Here is a 19,752-nt window from a genome sequence, read left to right as displayed (position 1 = left end):
TATTCTCATTATCTTCTCCAGGGAGAAATAAGATGACATAGTGTACATATTGGTAGAGAGATATTTCATGTCCTTCAATTGAGACAGCTCAGCTCTTTAAGTGAGTAAACTATTTAAGAAAAGTAATCACTATTTGTCTTTGAATATTGTTATCCTCCACTACAGGACACAATATACTGAAATGCAGATACCCTGATTTCTTCTGTCTTTTAAGCAATAAATCCCTAAGCACATTCAAACAATCTCCCTCAAGTACACTGAAAAGATATCAAATGTTAAATTACAGCCTTTCATCTTGCAAAAACATTCCAAAGCCTTAGACTTAGGTTGCATTCACCAATACCTAAAGAACCATTTCAAAAAATACAATCTGTAAGTCTTCACAATTCCCACTTGGTCAGTCTAACTAAATGAAAAAAAAACCTGCACCCCAGAAATTCAACCCTGTTTGCTTTTCCACAGAATTGCAGGCAACTGAAAACGATTCCTGTGCTCCTTCTGGTTTGAGAGCATTATATAAATTCTCTCTCTTAAGAGGTAATGGTAAAAACAGTCTTAATAATTTCAAACTATTATTTATTGTTCATAATAAAATGAATTTTGTATTTTTGATCAGTGAAAATACAATGACCACACCTGTTTCCATTTATAAATATATGAGACTCTATTTTGATATATTTTAGAATTCTTTTAAATGAGAATAAAAATCTGCCTGACTTCTCTTTACCGTTACACTAAGTGCAATACAAATATAGGTACAAACAGGAGATGAATGTTTCAGTCACATTACTGGCTTGCTGCATAATGGCAACACTTTGTCCTCCGTATCTCTGTATCTCCCAATGCGAAGAGCAGGAAATTTTCCTTTTTTATTTTTACATTCTGCAAAATTCATTTGAAGCTTTTGATTAAAGAGGGTCAACCAAAAGGAAGTCAAACTCATGAGCAATGGTCCACTTGTAGCAACATTATTCTGAGAATGAAGTATACATATTATGTTTTGAGTTCCTAAGAGCTTTCTTACTGCAAGTCCTTGATTTTTCAATAGTGATAGCAACCATACTGATTTCCAGTTTCATTTAGTAATTTAAAAATAAACCCACAAACTGGACTCAGTGGTAAGGGGCATATTCCAACAGGATGGTGTAGTTGCTTTAAATCAGGAATGCCAGAAACAATTTTGTGAACTGTCCTACAAAGAAACTGGATGTGACAAATAACTTTTGCCCCGTGCAAAGAGACCTCATAGGTTGATTCTTGTAAGAATGAACCTTATTTACACTTCTTTTCAACTTAGACAAGGCCTTCTCAAAAGGCTGTGAAACAACATAGAGTCCAATGTCACCTAGCTTTATGCCACTTTCTTAGTAGAGATGCCTGTAACATCATTCAGATGTTAAAGTACCTGGGGGAGATAAGAATATGGATGAAAGCCAGCTGGCTCAAACTTGAACCAAGCAAGACAAAGATGATTATGGTGAGAAGTGGGAAATTCTCAGTGAGCAGAGAGACTTTTTATACATTTTATGGACAATTTAAATTGATGTTTAATTTAACTGCTGTTAAGCTGCAAGTGCATTGTAGTTACAGATACTAGCCTGAGGCATCAGATGTAAAAAATCTCTCTCTTCAAATTAAAGTTGAGTAGAGATTACCAAACTTAAGTCCATCTATACTTGTAACTACTAACTGTGGATTAAGACGACAGTTAATTCAGAAAACTCAGTGCCCCAAGCTCCTTAAATAGTCAATGAAAAGAGCAGCCCTCTCTCTCCTCTGTATCTCCCTTAGCTGACTAGACAGGAACACTGATGTTCTGGGCCTTCAAATTTGGTGGAATAAATAAGGACAAACAAACAGACTCACAGTTCAGGACCTCACCAATTTAAAAGCAAAGAAAAAAGGCTAGGTATACTGCTTTATTGCTGGATTACTGTTCACATATTGTTACTGTGAATACTGATGGAAAGATTGGTCTAAAACTCAGTTCTGTAACACTGCATTTTCTTTTTTTCAGAGGTTAATGAACTCAAGCTGAGAGAAGTACACAGAGACTTAGGTGATACCTGGGAAATGTAGGTTCTACCTGAAAGAAAAATCTAAGATCTTGCTTTGTTTAGCCTATGCTAATGAAAACTGTGGGCTATGACTGCATTTTTAAACACAACCATAAGTAAGAAGATTAAGACTAAAGAGAAAAAGCCCTGTGAAAATTAAGGGACAACAGACTGGTACAAAGGGACTGTAAGTAAATTTAGCCTGAAAAGTCCATCCAAGTTCTCAGGCTATTCAATGGCTTCTGCAGAGGAACACTAAACACTAATTACTTTTAATATGGAGCACACATTGCTTATGAAGCAAAGAAAAGGACTGTTTTACCCTGGAGGTCTGTTTCAGTTCCATGTTCTTTTCTCATTATGATCCTTCTTATGAAGCACGGGACTTGAGACCAGAGAGTCAGCGGGGAGCTGCTCTATGTCCTTTAATGCTACAACCAGCAGAGCAATCACCCTCAGTGTAGGGGGCACAGAAAAGCCTGAATTATCTAGTGTTCTAATGCTCTTAAATGATCAGTACAAATAAATGTCTTACTCAATTGTCTCAAAACATATCACAAAACAAGAATCTGATCAAAAGTCAAAGAACTATGGAAATTAATTTGTCAGCACAGTGATACGGCTAGCCCTCCATAATGACCGTGTAATATCCACAGGCTGTTTTGGTTACCTTAAAACATTTTTGGTACAGTTGAACAATTAAAACAATCTTTGCATGATACAGTTTTTGTGAAGATCAGCTATAATAACATACAGAAATAGCACATTAAGGACCTAAACGTTAAAAGCTTAAAGGACTGCCGCTCTCATTAAAGTTGTCACATCACTGGACCAAGTCGAAATGACAAAGTTTTCCTGAATTATTTCTCTAACTGTGAAATATTGTCACTACTCTTGTCAGAAAATGCTTTTATTATAAGGACTGAAGAGGGCTTGATCTTCCAACTCTTTGAAAAGGTAACTTTGCTTTTACTCAGAAACGACAACTTTGAATTATTGCACTGTGTGGAACCAAATCCATTTCATCTCAGAACTTTCAGGCTTAAAAACAAGAAAGAAAGAAGAAAAGTGGATAAAACAGGAAAACAAACAGAACAGAAACAAATGAAATAGCAGTCTGTTTATGGACCAGAGACAGAGGTGGTTTTATACCTCCGCAAGGTCCGAAAAGAGTACTTGGCTTGTGCTACGTCTCAAAGTATCCCAATAGCTTCTGGGGACAAGGTCGTCTCCTTCTGTTTTAAGAACCTGCAGAAGTTTCAAGAAGCACAATCGTTTGAAAACCAAAGAACAATAAAACAACTGCTTACAGACTTTAACATATTTTCCAACTGATCTTCAAAAGCATGGCTTGATTCTTCTCCTTCTACACAAAGAAGTTTCTACCCAGCTACACAACACTTTGTAAATCAAAGGAACACTAGTATTTTACAGCTATTTGCTTATTACTCATACTTGGCTGTGCCAAAAGTATTGCCAGATTCCACCTTCCCACACAAAACAGAGAAAATATTTATTAAAGGTACATGTGAAAATGTCCTCTGAACTCAGTATTTTGCTGTTGTTTTTTCCAATTACTCTTTTTTGCCATTACAATATTGATTTATAATCTTATGATATGAAATTTGTTTCCCTGTTGGTCAAAATAAAAATGCTACCATCTAATTCATTATGAAAAATCAATTTCATCCAATAATCAGGATACCATCCTCGCAACAGTAAAGAAAAGCAAAAACCAAGCCTAGTAAGCCCAACTTCAACTGCAACATACTTATCAAGAGAACACTGTGCGCATCTGATGATCAAACTTACCTTGTTTAAACAAAAAAAAAAATCAGTGTTTCATTTCACCAAGGAAAATATGCTTACCTTTTTACTCTGAGATGCTTCATATTTGGAAGCCTGAAAAATCCGCTCTTATTAAAATAGGCTTCCCTTTATTTTGCAATTAGTCTTCGAAGATCTACCTAATTATTTGTTTCCTCCCCCAAAGAATCTAAGGCAGGTGATCCTAAATACAGCAGGAAGCCATCTGAACTCGGCTAAGGTTATTGCAACCGAATGAATTTTCCCCTTTTTCTCCATAAGTCTATGTAAATTAGGTCTTCTACTTTCAGGGCTTCCCACTCACGTCCATCTGGTCACGCAAGACAAAGACAGAATTTTAGTCTTCTTACTACAAATGAAAACCACTGGTTTCTGAGTCAACTGTTCTCTTATAAGATTTACACTGATGTGACTGCTGTATGATGTGTAAAGCCACACTGTTATCATAAAGGTTTATTGTCTCTATATGTTCCACATTATGTCAATCATGGAAATATAAGTTTAATTCTTCAAACAGCAAAATGTAGTATGATTTCTATGTTCCCATTTTCCTTCAATGTTCTTTAGCACAGTATCTCCTTGGGTAACAGGTCTTCAATATACTTGCAGTACATCCAGCAGTGACACACAGTTAAACTAGTGCAGATATTATGTAAGGGCTCTTACCAACGTAATAAGGCTCAGTGTTTACGGATCCATCTTGTATTAATTTGCTTCAGCTATATTTTACATATTTATAAAAATGCTTATGTACAGGAATTATTACATAAATTTACATTGTATACAAATAATGTCCTTAGTCCAACAGAAACAATATTTCTTCCATAAGTCAATATATAATTTGGAAAAAACTATAAAAAATGCATTAAGATATTGAATATGAAGTGTGTCTGGCTTCAGAACACCACAACATATTTGCTGGAAGTATGCTAAACAATATAAAATTTTTTTCAACGTGTGTACAGCTTCTACAAGTTCTATTATGTATTTTCTCCACTAAGCAATTCAACTCAGCTATTTCGGTAAATCGTCATCAAAGAAACATGAAAACTACCAGGAATTATATCTATGCTTTATGTATATTATACTTTCATTTCCTTTTTGAAAAATTCTGGTTTTTTCTTTCTCATATTTTGGAGTAACAGTGCCTACATTGTAGCCACGATATTCTCATACATAACTCCACTCAGTTCTAAATAGCTAAACTTGAAATAAATAGGTTTACTTCAGTGTGTACAGGATGAGGTTCTTAGGGCTTCAGTTTCTTTCTTACACTTATTTATCCCTGTGGTATTTACTGCGTCATGTGTATGAACACCCCCTCAATCCTTTATCCATAAAATAACTACTTCAAGTATTCACTGAATTTGTTCTCTTACTGGAGGTTTACTTTAGCCAATGGCATTAGTATTTTTGGGCATGCACAATTTATTTTCCTTACATGCATCTCATCATAATTATCATGTTCCAGTTGGCATTTGGCTAGTAAGAGCACTCATGCAATACATGCTGAAGTAGTCTTAACACACAACTGCAGTATGCACCAGAACATGACTTGAAAGAATTAACCTGCGGAAATGAAAAGACAAAAATATTTAACCTATTTAAAACTTCACTGTATGCATCCTATGGCTTACAGAGCTAGACATTTTTCAAAAAATTAGAATGGTTTTGAAGGATGAAGTGAGGAAAAGGGCTCAACACAGCACCTTGGACTATTCCAGGCATTTCAGCACTACATCTCCTTGGCCTTGAGTATCTTCAATGACCCAGGACATCAAGGGAAGCTGAAAGGGCTGTTAGAGTTCTCATTTCCATAGGAGAAATAGAAATCCAAAATATCAGTATTCTGGGGTGAGGGAATTGTTGGATACTGTGAATTCCTGTACATCTGAATCTCCCTTGCGTGGAGATCTCCATTCAGGAGGGCAGGAAAAGATGGTGGACACCGGGCATCATCTTGATACAGAGTTAGGATTTGGCTGCAGTGGACCACATCTAGAAAGAGATTTTTTTCCTAAAGCTGGAAACTATTATATGAACAGGAAAGACTAAATAGTTGGGTTTCAGTTTGAAAGAGGCGGTACAGGAACATGGCAACCACTGTACAGCACCTTACACTGCAGTAAAGCCTGATCTACAATCCATCAAATCTTATGGCCTCACATTTCCTACACTATTCTCACAACACTGCAGCATCTACATCATGTTACTGCACCTTTTCTTGCAGACTTCATGCCTGCATACTGCCCAAACTGTATTTGCTAACTGCACAGAAAATAAATCTGTGCATTCCTGTGAATGGTACATAAAGAAACAAGACTTTAAAACTGTGACTGCACTAGTTATCCAATTCTTGTACATTCCCTCCCTCGCTTTGAATATCATAATAATCATGCCAAAATAAGTTTAATTATTCTACTTTAACATCACATGAAACATTTTTTTACAGCAGTTTTACTTCTGCTGTGGTCCAAAAATTAATCAAGTCAGGGTGAAGACATTAAAAAACCCAGATGATCACTCTCTGGCTGATTCTTTTTCCTGCTCTTCAAAAATGTTTGAAAATAAGGTTACTGTCACCTCCATAAATACAGGTACTATTTTCTATAAAATCCTATTCTAGTTCAGCACTGAAATTTCTTACTTAATTTTTCTGTAACTGAAGCACAAGAATATAGAAGCTCTCTTCTGGTTTCTTTCAATTTGATGAGCTCTTACTTCAGATTATACGTAAGGAGAAAAGACAGACCTGTATCAAATGATTCATGCAGGATGACTTAATTTACATATGTTAATTAAAACCATGTCTATAATTTCTTAATATATACTTTGTCCTGTCCCTTAAAGATATTGTTTCCTTTATTTTACATAAATTGAGAGAGAACCTTTCCTCCTGGTAGGCTTGCCTGTTTCAGAATGTATTCAATAAGCATGCACAAACTTTTATGCAAGTAAAGATCCATCACGTTTTTACTGACTAGCAGAAGTCATTTACTTGATGAAAAAGATACATATAGTAAATTATCTTACAGCACATTATTTCACCTGACTGGTGAAGACTGCATAAATTGAAAATAATTAGAGTACATACACTGTTAGTAGAAGTATGATATCCATAAAGTTGAAGACGCTGACATACAGCAAAAACGGGCCAAGCCAAGTATCACATGTCAGATTGAAGCCAAAAGAAAGAAAAAAAATTAAAACAACAGAATAGGTTAAGACAAGTAAATCTTTATTCTATATATATTTAGGTTTTTTGTTTGCTTGTTTATAAAATGATAGTGAAGAAAAAATGGTTTATTTTCAATCTCATTCTTTAAACTTTCAAAAGAGAAGTACAGAGTTACAGAGATTACTCTCAGGAGAATTGTTCCATTTTGTACTCTTTACCTTTTCCAAAAACTCTTCTTTTGGGTCTAAGTTTCCTTTGTTCAGAATAAACAGTGTGCAAGAGATTCAACAATTGATCTATAGTTTTGAAAAGTTGAGAAGGTCTCTCTGCGTCAGAAGAAAATATCCCTTCTTGTGCTTGGGGAAGGTTAAAAAGTATTAATTCTTGAAATACAAACTTCCTGTGGTTTCAGGGACAAAGATCTGAGATCAAGCATCTGTGGTCCCAAAAGGATAATGGGCACTATAAGAAGCTTTATATATATGTCAAAATGTTTCTTATAATAAGGTATTTTTGCAATAAACATGGAAATCAAGGTGTTTTTTTCTGCAGTGGGCTTGACAGAGACTTGTCCCTGATTTTTACTTGTCTGACAGTAAAATAAGTTCCTGTTACTGCTTCCATCCTCCAGACAAATAACCACAGACTTGTCTATTTCTGACTTACCTTTCTTATGCACATAAGAAATGTAAATTTGACATTAAATGAGTATTCAATATTCCACAAAATCTATTCACATAATATAAGCAACTAAAACGTTTTGCATTGGTCATAAGCAGTATTTAATAAAAAAATTAATTTGAATATAAAATAAAATTTTACTTACAACATTAGCTGTTTTTAAATTACTGTGTCAATAACAAGCATAAGGATCAGTACATCTACATGAACAGTTTCAGTTAGTTATGAGGGCAGGCGTACAGTTTGATCTTGCCCCTGAAATCTCTCATACATATAGACGTATAACATAGACAATAACACTGTGGCATTACTATTCCCTTTTCCTTCATTTATAGATTCAAAATGGAATCAATGCTACTGTCATAGTATGTAATACAATATTTAAACATTTTTTTTTCCTTTCTATAGATGACTTAATTTTTTTTCAAGAACTGCAGTTTAGGCTAAATATTGGGGTTTTTTTCTTTATTTGGTTGTACATATTGTTTTAATTATATGAATATATTGTTTAAAAATAACTGAAAGTGATTAGTGGAATATATACACCCACAATTTTGTCCGACATTGAAGAAAACAAACCAACTACCAGCTGCAACTATTCTATCTTTAACTTACCAGCATTGCACGTTTTTCTTCATCTCCTCTTCTTTCTCTCTTCTCATTTTTTTTCCTGAAAATCTCTTGTAGCTAAAAAAAAAAAAAATCAAAACATTTTATCCTTATTTAGTTTTCAGGTTATTTCACAAGCATAACAATGATTCATCATGAGGAACACTGCAAACAGTCTTAAAATGTACTTCTTTACTAAAATACCAGCGTTTCAATGATGCTTTACTGTTCATACTCATGCCTTCATGTTCCTTCCGTGACCTTATCCATCACACAGAAAGGAAAAAGGAAGTATTTTTTTCACAAAGTAAGGCTAATAATTCTATTTGAGAGCATCATAAGAAGAACATTCTATTTAGCTTTATATTTTAGCCAAGGCAGTCTATACAAAGAGAGGGAGTTTCAGCCTTTTCCACCACCTCCAGGCACATCCTTTCTTGTCACGTACTAATTAGTACGTGTGTGGCTGTGTAGTCAGCTGGATCAGACTTTTTTTTTTTATTGCTGGTTTCCAACCAGATTCAGTTCTTACTCCTGCTGGCACAAGGGAGGGGTGGAAACACCTGGTGGGGGTAAAACATTTCCCTTCAGCAGTAACAAACTACTACTCACGGAGTAATTTATCAAGTACCCTTTTTTTTCAAGTCTGTTCAAAGAATACCTTCAGGTCTTGTAAAATACCCCTTTCACAACTTTATCTACATTAAGAGCTTTAAACACGACTTCTGAGAAAACCTCAAATACAAGATTTAAAACATACAGATTCTTGTACGTATTTATTTTTGGAAATTATAAAGTCTCCAGAGTAAGAACTGGTCTGTACTTACCTTTGTTGTAAGTATATGTATTCTTCAAGTAGTTTTATTTATAGTAATATTTATTAATATTCCTAAACTATTAGAAAGTGTCACAATGTCTACCCTTCACAGCGAGAGAGAGCACTATTAACTGTGATGCCATCTGTATCTCTACCACTGAACTTCAGCTTTTCAAAAACTGCACGTGAAAATATTGTACTGCCACTTGCAGCATTTGCTATTCTCAAAGTGGGCTGGAAAAAGAAAAAAAGCTGTGGCTGACAAATGTGTCCTATCTAGAATACGGTATTTTCAAAACCAAACATCATGGCATACAGATGATGGTAGCACAAATATGCAACTGTAGCAGTCATTTCAAAGACCTGATTTTATCTATTGGAAGTTTGATAAAAAACCTGATACTGTAATGACACACACACAGAGCTGCCCAGAGATCAGAACGTGAAAGATAAAGTGTGTGATAAATTTTGCAAGCAAATTTTCCAGATTAAATTCTAGAATACCACATTTCAGAGAAGGCAAATGAGTAAGACAAAGGGATCATCAAACACTACTGTAGGGGTGAAATAAATGAATGCAGTGTCTGGTGATTAAACAGCAAACACATCTATAAATAATGTTTTATGAACTTCCAAAACTGACTACTGTGTTCTGGAACTGTCTATAAGGCAGATTCAGACCAGAATACTCTGTGGGTCACTGTATATATTTTTGAGTACAGGGTCAATTCACAGACTTTGGTATGTTTTTTTCTATTTTTTGCAAACCTACAGGCACAAATTACTGCTACCTATGGTGACACGGAAAGAGTCATGACAGGACATCTAGCTGGATGGCCTAGAATATTACACAGTTTGCAACCCAAAACTGCAGAAAGAAGAAAGGTAAATTAAGAGAGAGAAGTAGAAAGAAAATACCTTGTGACAAACCATCAAGTAGGAGAGAAGAGTGGCAGTAATTGAAAAATCAAAAAAGATTGGTAAAAAGCAATGCACCCATGGGTGTATTTCCCCTGCCACAGAGGCAAAGGGAGTAGGATTCTGTTGCATTCATCATTAAAGCACTTGCTGAATTTCTGGAAATGGATCTTTTGTTCAGAAAGAGTGCTATAGGATACCAGGGAATGGAAAAGTGAATGTGAAAAGGATCTAGGAGTACTTTCATAGGAGCACTGTTTGAAATAGGATAATGAGACTGACTACTGAAAGCAGCAAAAATAAGATCTCTTGTAACAAGGGAACACAATCCTTCTGTTCTCTGACCTCAGCCCTATGACATAAGCAAAGAGAAAAAGCACAAACACCAAGGAATTAATTTACAAAAAGTCTAAAGCTGTTATCAGAAAAATTGAGTATTTTTCAACTCTCCCTGCACATACTCTTCTGTTCAAGAATCACATAACATCTCTTGAAAGTCTCTTTATTTGTCAAACTGAACAGTATTCACTATACTTGAATTTTATGATAGCTGACTTTAATCAATGGAAAAGTATTTTGCAAACACTGGATAAGAGTTCAAATGGCACATTTACAGTCTCCTGCTTCCAGGCACACAGGAGATGCTGCACACCCAAGCAAGGTCAGTACAAATGCCAAATACGTGTTCTGGGGCCAGGTCTATCATACCTGCAGCATCACCAAATCAACTTTTATTTTCATATTTACTTCTACTTACACAGACACTATCTATCTGTGTTACCTATCTATCTATTTGTTGTCTATCTCCCTTCAGATCTAACATTCTGTCTTACGGGTTTTGCTGTAATTTTTGAGGGGGTCACTGACACGCTGATCAGGCAGCATAAGGGTCTGGCTTAATCTATACAAATTTGTAAAATACAACAAAAGGTGGAGAACAGTGTATCTAATGTTTGAAATTTCTCCTTCTGTACACGAAGTTTGGTCACAGGAAGAGACTAAGGAGGAGAAAATTTTATCAGGGACCATGAAACAGAGCAAATAAGAAGCAGGACATGATGAGGACTATAAAAGCACAATAGAATTAAAGGTCCAATATCCATCATTAAATGTTGTCTTTCCTTCCTGCTTTATGTCCTTATTTGATTTCATTTTCAGCATCAATTTCTGCAAGACGAAGCCTCCTGTTTCAATTTCCTCTCATTTAGCTGTTGTAATGGAAGCCTTCTTTTTAAACAACCAACCAAACAACACAAAACAAACCCAAATTGTCAGTCCATTCCACCACATTCTGTTTTATGGAATTATTAAAGACTTATTTGGTTCAAAACTGTGTCAGGGGAGGTCTAGACCGGACATTGGGACTGGACATTCTTCAAAGAGAGGGTGGTCAAACACTGGATCAGGCTTCCTAGGGAGGTCGTTGATGCTTCAAGCCTGTCAGTGTTTAAGAGTCATTTGGACAATGCCCTTAATAACATGTTTTAACTTTTGGTCAGCCCTGAAGTGGCCAGGCAGGTGGACTAGGCGATCACTGTAGGTCTGTTCTGTTCTGGTTTGTTTGTTTGTTTGTTTGTTTTTTCTCTTTCTTCTTCTTCTTCTGTTTTTCCTTTGGCCAATTAATCCAATGTTTGATGGTTTTTTCCGTCCACTAGACGAGATGGGTAGCAGGAATCAGCAAATGTAAGAATGTATTAGCATGTCTTAGTTTGGAAGCGGTGAGAGCTTCCAGAATAAATGAGCCCTATTCTGTTTAAGTTATGCCACCAGAAGGTCCTTCCAGACCTCACATCTTCCTCACTTGGTTGTACATCACTTCCTCGAAAAGAATTCAGGGAAGTGCAGTGTGCTGAGGACACTTTCTTGTCCAAAACAGATGACAGTGTTACATCATGTTAGTCAATATTTTCAGGGCACCTTGGATCATAAGCAGAATGAATGACACAGTGAAGTCGTCTCCCAGGAAAAGATTCTTTCCTAAGTCCCTCCATTGTTATGGCAATTAAATAATTCTGCTGACCACTGATACAGCAGTATTACATTAACAGTTTAATTACCTGTGAATGTAGCAGCAATTAAAACAGTCCAGAATAAAAACTGGAGTTAAGCTTCCAAAACCATTATATACAACACATCCATGCACTGTAATAAGGAGCTATCATTTACAATTTAAGTTACATTTCCTGTTTACATTAAATAAGGCAATCGTGATCACTGATCGTGATCACAATCATCATGAGTCTCAATCCAGACAAAAAATTAATTTCAAGACTACATCAAAATATTTGAAGACTGAAAATATACATACCACTAAAAATTCCTTTTTGTCCACCATCTCATTGCCATCAGTATCAAACATGTTGAAAGCGATTCTAAAACCTGCATGTGGCTCTGCCAAAAAAAACCTCCATTCAATTATTTATTTGCTTGGAAAGAAAACAAGTATAAAGCTCCACAGAATTATTTGGTATCTGCTTATAAAAGCCATATCCTCAACTAATTTAAATTAGTACACTTGTACGCATGGTAAATGCAAATCTTAACGTTTATAAAACAATATTATCCATGTTATGAAAACAGGGCATGCTCTCAAATTCATAGATTAGGGTAAATATACAGTAGAAATGGAACATGAAATATTCAAGAAAAAAAAATCTCACAAGAATGGCTAGTTAGGTAGTTAAGAATGTTATTTCATAACTAGAATCCCTGTTACATTACAAAACAAAAATTCAAGAAAATAAATTTTCTATGAAAATATAGTGTTCTAAAAGACACTTCTGGAAGTTTTCCAAAAATGTACAGGATGCAACTTCTGGTAAAAACAAACGATGTGTTGAAAAAGACTCAAAATTTCCTTACACACTTTGAGTCACTGAAATTTGAAATCAGGTTAGAGTTTTAAATCAGTTCTGAAACATGGGGACTTTGAAATAACTTTAAGCAAAGCCTTTAGGCGACATTTTGGTGATACTCAGTGATTTGCAACATGGACAAATCATGGCCAAAAGAATCCAAATCACGAAACAATGATGGAAGAATATCCATTGATCCAGCAGTTATGGATTGTAAGGGTTCAGGATCAAGTTCCTACTCTGATTCACAAAAAGAATCCAAATCGTGTCTGAAGAAAAACCTAATGAATCCAATATAAATGTTTTAATTACATACAAAGGAAAGACATGTAAAATGCTTCACTCCTTCCCACAAAACGCCTCATAAAATATCAAAACAAAGTCTCTGTGAGGCTTAGTTTACACGGTAGCTATAAGTTCTTCTACTTTGTTTTTATGGTTGGTAGAAGAATAAGTATTAAAATTTGTTTGTGTGTCCTAACATAAATAAACATTTACTTTAGTTTGACAGATTTCATATTTTTTTATTTTCTCATTGATGTCACCTATTATGCATTAACAGGTGAAACAAACCAGCAGTAATATTTATCTTCTCCCTGTATTCAGTATCACTTATGAACCTCAGTAAATTCAACTAGAAATTTTATAAGAATTTCAAAGAAAATAAATTTAAGCTCTTAACTGGAATTCAGCTGAAGCTAAACTTTCTCAACAGTCAGTAAATGTTGTTCCAGACAATAAAGCCCTTAAGTAAAATATAACACAAAATTCCAGTTGGACAGGAGAGGTTTAAATGGACTTAAGAAATGCATGATACATTTTTTTTTTATATTGGTATATGCAGAAGAAAAAAATGTATTGTAATGTACAGTAATACATTCAGGGTTTAGAAATTTCTAAAGAAGTTTTGGGTGTTTTAGTCTCAAAAAATACTTACTTGTTAAAATACATAAGAGGAATAAATATTCTGTGTAAGATATCACACCTGAAGACAAAAAAAGAGAGTTATGCCATATTAGTTTCACCTTGTTTCACATCCTAAACTTGACAATATTACAACTATGTATAAGAAGGAGAATTTTTGAACATGTGCATGTACATATTCATATCTGTGTGCATGTGACCGTATTCACTCTGGTCAATGAGTTATTTCTCTAAAATATTGATTATGAGGTGGCTTTTTTTTTTGTTTGGGTTTGTTTTTCAGTATTTTAGAGAAGGAACACATTAAATATGGCAAATACTTGAATTTATTTGAATACAGTTCTTGGCTTTAATAGGTACTTTGTAAGCGCGTGTCCTATATCAATTGAAAACTCAGCCTCATGTTACTTACGAGAGCACAGATTTGGGCTTTTAAGTTGTCTTTGTAAGTATATTTTCATAACCATCACCTGAAGTTCATATTAAAACTCTTACTAAATGAATGTGTAAATTTAGTTAAATATTTTTAATGCGTGTTATAAAGACATTTGTATTACCTGTTCTCCATTCAGAAGATCTGTAAGGAACACGTTCTAAGCTTTTCCTCTTTTGTTAGGTGTCAAAAAGCAAACACAGTGTGGAATGGCACTACCTTTTCTCGTCAGAAATGACTAAGACAAAATTTAAATCAGGACTTAAGTCAGTATTCAAATAGTATGTCCGGTACCATAAGATGTAGTTCAGTTTTTCTGGTTCTGTGTTAGAGACAACCTTGAGGAATGCCCATAGCAGAAAGGAAGAGAAGCATCTTAGAGTTCAGTAAGAACAGAAAACAATGACTTGCTGCTCCACTAAAAGCCATTAATTCTAATGATCTTCAAGGCTGAACTAGTAAAACTGTTTCCTGATTTCTAAACAATTGATTTTTTCTGTCCTGCAAAACCAAAATGTTCAGTCAGTCCCCAAAGTTAGATTATTTCAAAAGAGTTAAAAAACCAGAAGCATTTATATGCCTAAGAGTAAAGATGTCTATCAGCTGGGATTTTCAAAAGTTCCTGACTGTCTCCTTGATTTCAGTCCAAGTCAGGTGCAAAAGTTTTTCTAACAACATCTACATCTTTGGATGTTTACATATCTTTAAAAATCTGACTTAACTGAATACGTGACAAACTATGTAAATAGTGATCTGATCTTTTTTCACTGAAAAAACTCAAACATGGTTTCATCCATTTGGATTTTACAATTATTGAATACATTTAACACCAACACTTCCAACACTGCCAAAGTAAGAAACTTTGGCATTTTCTACTAATATTTACTGCACAAGAAGTTCCAAATTAATTCTGTCCTGAAATAATACTCAAGACGACTTCCCATCCTCTTGAATAGCTGAGATATGAAAATCTCAACCGTATTCCTCTTGAATACCACTGTCCAAATGCCTTCCCGAACCTTTGATCATACAATACTCCTCCCTAAGAGTCAATTGTCCTGAAAGAGGAGCACATTCAAGAGAATCCTGTCTCACATCCTGGAAAATAAAAGTAAAAAATAACCAACGACAGAGATCACCTCAGATATTACAGAGACTGGAGTATAAAGCCGATACAAAAGAAAGGCAGTTAACTGAATTGTCTCTGGAACCAAATCACATACTAGAAAGAATCACTAAGTCCCTCAAACTTTACCAGCTGAAATGCTGCCCTCCTAATGTCCCTTCCATTCATAGAAAAAATTTAAGTCTCTAGAATTAAGATTTTTCTACTGCCACTAAGTATTTTCAATACCACCTACTGTTTTCCTCAATTTACACATACCTATGCACTGAAGATTAGCAAATATTAAATGCAGGCATTTAAGTAACACATGGTCTATGCTTTATTTTCTTGATTTTATACAGCAGCTTATAGAAATCAGTTTTCTAAGACACACTTGAATCAGTTCTGACAAGCAGCTATCAAGAAACTAGACACCTCAAAGGTTCTCATTCAGTGATGTAAAACATTCTTTAATAGCTAGTCAATAAATGTTAATATGTATTTTTGTTTGTTTGATAACACCTTCTTTGTTGTAAAGCAGAGGAAGGAAGTGCAATTGTGAAGCAGTCTATGACAAGGTATGAAGACAGCAATACAAAAGGCCTTGAAAGCTTTCTCTCCTTTTGTTTGTACTGGTATATTGTAGCTGTAGACAGACTGTTCTGGGTGATTGCTCTGAGTGTTATGGGACAGAGGCTCTGAAATCATGACTGAACAGAAAGAAAAGCTTACACCAAGATCAGAAAGAAGAGGTGGAGGTCACTCAAGGGTAAAACATAGAAATAAGATTTAAGAAAAACTGGTATAAATCTGTGTAGCTTACTTGATTTCAATGAATCTATGGCAAAACATGTAGACATAGGTCTTTGTCACTTGTCCCATATTAAAACGTTCACGTTTTAAAGAAAACGAGTAAACGAATCTTTGAGTATTCATGTAATGTACAAAACATACACTAAATTAGAATGAAGGAGACCTGAATTTGATTCCCATTCCTGTCACTGGCTCACTGAATGACCTTATCAGTCATAAGACTCATCATCTGTACAAAATGAAATAACAGAATCACTATTTTGTAAAGCATGCTGAAAAGCTATGGAAGTGCTGAAGTTTATTACTAGTTCTACCAGCTTATGCCATGAGTCCCCTTAATTCCATCAACTTCTGTAGAATTGCACTGGCAGAAAAATGGAGTAACATATTGTTGAATCAAGACTGACGTTACAACCAGCTGAACTTGAAACAATTCAAACATTAGCTTAAAATACTCTGAGATACCAATTCACTTAAAGAGGCTTGCTGTAAGATAGCATGAATGAAACACGGGAGAGACTAAAGGGAACTTTTCCATTCTGTACAATGCAAAGCAAACACTTTTTATCTTTTTGAAGATGTGACTCAGATTAAAGTACAACATTACTTTAGGGACAATAAATTATTGCGAGTCATCATTTGGTTCAGGAAAATAAATTCTTATCCCTTACCTTTGTCATTAAGATTTCGGAAAAGTTTGGATGATCCTTTCCAAACTGGTGGCGTCTCCATAAGAATCTGATTCAGTTCCTAAAAAATATGATTTGGAAAATATAAAAGTATATATTTAAATATTTAATGAAGTACTTATCAAATTACGAGTAAATGGTAGGAAATCAAGACAAAAGACAAGGAACCGCATGCAAATCTACCAGTTAATTTAACTTCAGTCTACCACAATGACTTTGGAAGTAATCAAGCATATATATTAATTCTGTACACGATTAATCCAACAATTGCACATCTGAGCAATTCTGCCTGAATACTCAGTGTTTGCAGAGCTGGAGAGAGACATGTAATCTATTTATTGCTGAAATTACTCACCACTGCTCATATTCACTGAAGCCAAGGATAAGACCCCCTGGATTTCAGTAAGGTTTTCATACAAGCTCCAAGCAATTGTTCTTTGAAAATACTCAACCTGAACTAAAGCAAACTTCACCTATGAATACGGATGACCTTTACTTAAAATACAGGATACAGACATAGTCTTCTTGCAGTTGTATGAAGAAAATAAAATATAAGAGGCACTTCAACATCACAAAAAGTAGAGAGCGGCCTGAGTATTTCAGGTAGCTGTGGATATACCTGTTACACTTCTGCACTAGAGAAACTCAGTCAGATATGGGCTGAGGCTTCAGAAAGTCAGTAAATCCAACAAAACAGGCACAGCTGCTCAAGTATCTTTGAGATTCTGAGTTTAATTCAACTGAGTCTGAAGCGGCAAAAATTAAGACATTAAAGTATCTTTTTGGTTTTTTGTGTTTTTGATAAGGATAAACTCCTTTCTTCTGTGACTCCAAGTTTCCATCATGTAAGGAAGTAACTGTAGCAAAATCTATGGTTATAAGATAGCACATGAATTATTGCCCACCTGCTTTGAAAGGGATCGCCACTTTTTAGCACCTGCAACAAAAGACAAAATTATGAATTCACAGAATTTAGTTATGGCAATGTGGTATCATAAAAAATAAAGTACATCTACACTCCGTGTTTTCTAAACAAGTAAGAATTTTCCCTACTTTATGCATGAGGCTAATCTTTAACCCAGTTCCAAAAATTCTTTTTGTGTTATTAAAAAAAATAACTAGCTTAGTACATACCCAAACTCCTAACTTTAAAGAACCAATTCAGATGTCCAGTTTTTAATCTTATTCTGCATAAGTAAGAGAAAATACTTTCTACCTCCAGAATATACCACTGAAACATCAAATAAGCATTTGTGGTACCAATATTCGTAAGCAATCATTTAGTAGCAGTAGCATTACAATGCAGATTGTAGGGAGACCTGGACTCTGGGCCCTGCTTCAAGAATTACCCATACATTTTAAAGCAAATAAAGCTTGGAACTACACTAGATACTCCTTTCAGCCATTCCTAATAACTCCGATTGATGCTTCCTTTTATAGTGTCTGTCAGGCTCAATTTAAGTGATTTTAACAGAGAAGCTGAAGAGGGTCTCCAGTTCAGAAGTGTAACCGCTCATTAACACTGAAAACTGATGCTGAGTAAGACTGAACAGATGTTTTCTTCCTAGTGCCTTACATGACAGACTCCAGGAGCAGAAGAAGATACTGGCGTTTGACAACAGTTGTTCACATCCATCCAAAAATTCAAAACTTGAGGTTCATCGCCACCCTCTCACAACAAACATTTGCTTGGATTCTTTATTAAGATAAAGCACTGTGAATATCAGAATTCAAAAAGGTACAAATGTATTGTGTGGTCAAATCTGTAACTTTTTGTTTGGTATATGATAGAGCAAAACATCTTGTGGTATTAGAAATCCCTTCCTCACGATGAACTCCATGTTCCACTGAATAATTGTCATGATACAGAAACTACTCACTATAGTCTTTCATGAGCTCACGGTAAGAAACTCACCGAAATTTTACTTTTACATCTGGGTAACGGTTAGCACTAGGACCGCCGGCAAATCCCACTCCAGCTATGGTGGAGTTCAAGCAACATCATAACATGAGCTAACAGATTTTCATGTACTTTTATTTTTTTAATATCAGTTACAGTCTTGTCTCAAAATACTAAACAAAACCCAACAAAACAGTCTCCTTTGCCATACAAATTGATATAAGTTTATGCCTACCATAAAAAAAACAGGAGAATAAACATATCTAAGTTTCCAATCAGATCATTTCCCAGTCTCATATATTATATATAGTTTTTCTTTCTAAACAAACAAGTAAAGATTTATGTGTATATACATACTTCTTAAAGCTCAGTATTAGGTTAAAGTTACTATACTGTGAATATATATACATTTCCTCTTCTCTTAATTGGCTTTCTAAATATATAAACATATCTTCAGATGACAAAAAATGTATCAAGCATGACTGTTAAAAATCTCAAAGCCTGCACCATAAAGGCAGCAGCAAGTTAATTACAGGATTTTATATCTTTTATAATAACTGCCTGGATTCAAAATTTACATTTTACAAAAGAAAGTATACTCTTACCATATTACTTAGTGGTTTATCAAAAAAGGAAGTGAACACCCTCTTGACTTTTGTAGGGTTTACAAGATTTCCAAAGTAAATCAATTACAATAGACGCATTCACTCCATCACAAATCTCATTCAGGTCTAGCATTATTAGCTTTTCTATAAAGCAGACATAAAGAGCTACTATTACTACTCTTCAAAGGGCATTTTTTGGTTTGCTTTTTGACAAAACTCAAGACCTTTCTAGTCTTCATCCATAAAAAACCCAAATGTATATTCTTTTTTTTTTCCTGCAAAATACAGATAGTCTAGTACATCAGTGTGAATGGACTCAATTATTTACAACTTGTAACTTA

At 34.8% G+C, this 19,752-nt stretch overlaps 1 protein-coding gene across 7 annotated transcripts in view; it reads right to left on the bottom strand.

Moving 5' to 3' along the window:
- The window catches only part of MICU3 (mitochondrial calcium uptake family member 3), a 52,811-nt gene that overhangs the window by 18,456 nt on the left and 14,603 nt on the right, over positions 1–19,752 (bottom strand). For 3 of the 7 annotated variants that reach the window (XR_011738778.1, XM_065836104.2, XM_071807539.1), the window contains exons 3-9: positions 17,812–17,843; positions 16,889–16,967; positions 13,880–13,927; positions 12,396–12,478; positions 8,359–8,430; positions 6,979–7,017; positions 3,210–3,305 (exon numbers count right to left, since the gene is read on the bottom strand). Coding sequence is in view for 6 of the 7 variants with exons in the window: in XM_065836104.2 (XP_065692176.2) it covers positions 3,210–3,305; positions 6,979–7,017; positions 8,359–8,430; positions 12,396–12,478; positions 13,880–13,927; positions 16,889–16,967; positions 17,812–17,843 (449 nt within the window). In the remaining variant the exon portion in view is untranslated. The remainder of the gene's footprint in view (positions 1–3,209; positions 3,306–6,978; positions 7,018–8,358; positions 8,431–12,395; positions 12,479–13,879; positions 13,928–16,888; positions 16,968–17,811; positions 17,844–19,752) is intronic. The other 4 variants (XM_071807540.1, XM_065836105.2, XM_071807541.1 and 1 more) reach the window with 2 other exon arrangements.

The sequence above is a fragment of the Patagioenas fasciata genome, chromosome 4 (genome assembly GCF_037038585.1).
Source record: "Patagioenas fasciata isolate bPatFas1 chromosome 4, bPatFas1.hap1, whole genome shotgun sequence".
Taxonomy (NCBI): domain Eukaryota; kingdom Metazoa; phylum Chordata; class Aves; order Columbiformes; family Columbidae; genus Patagioenas; species Patagioenas fasciata.
Note: the sequence above shows the minus strand (reverse complement) of the source record. Positions and strands in the feature narration are given on the sequence as shown.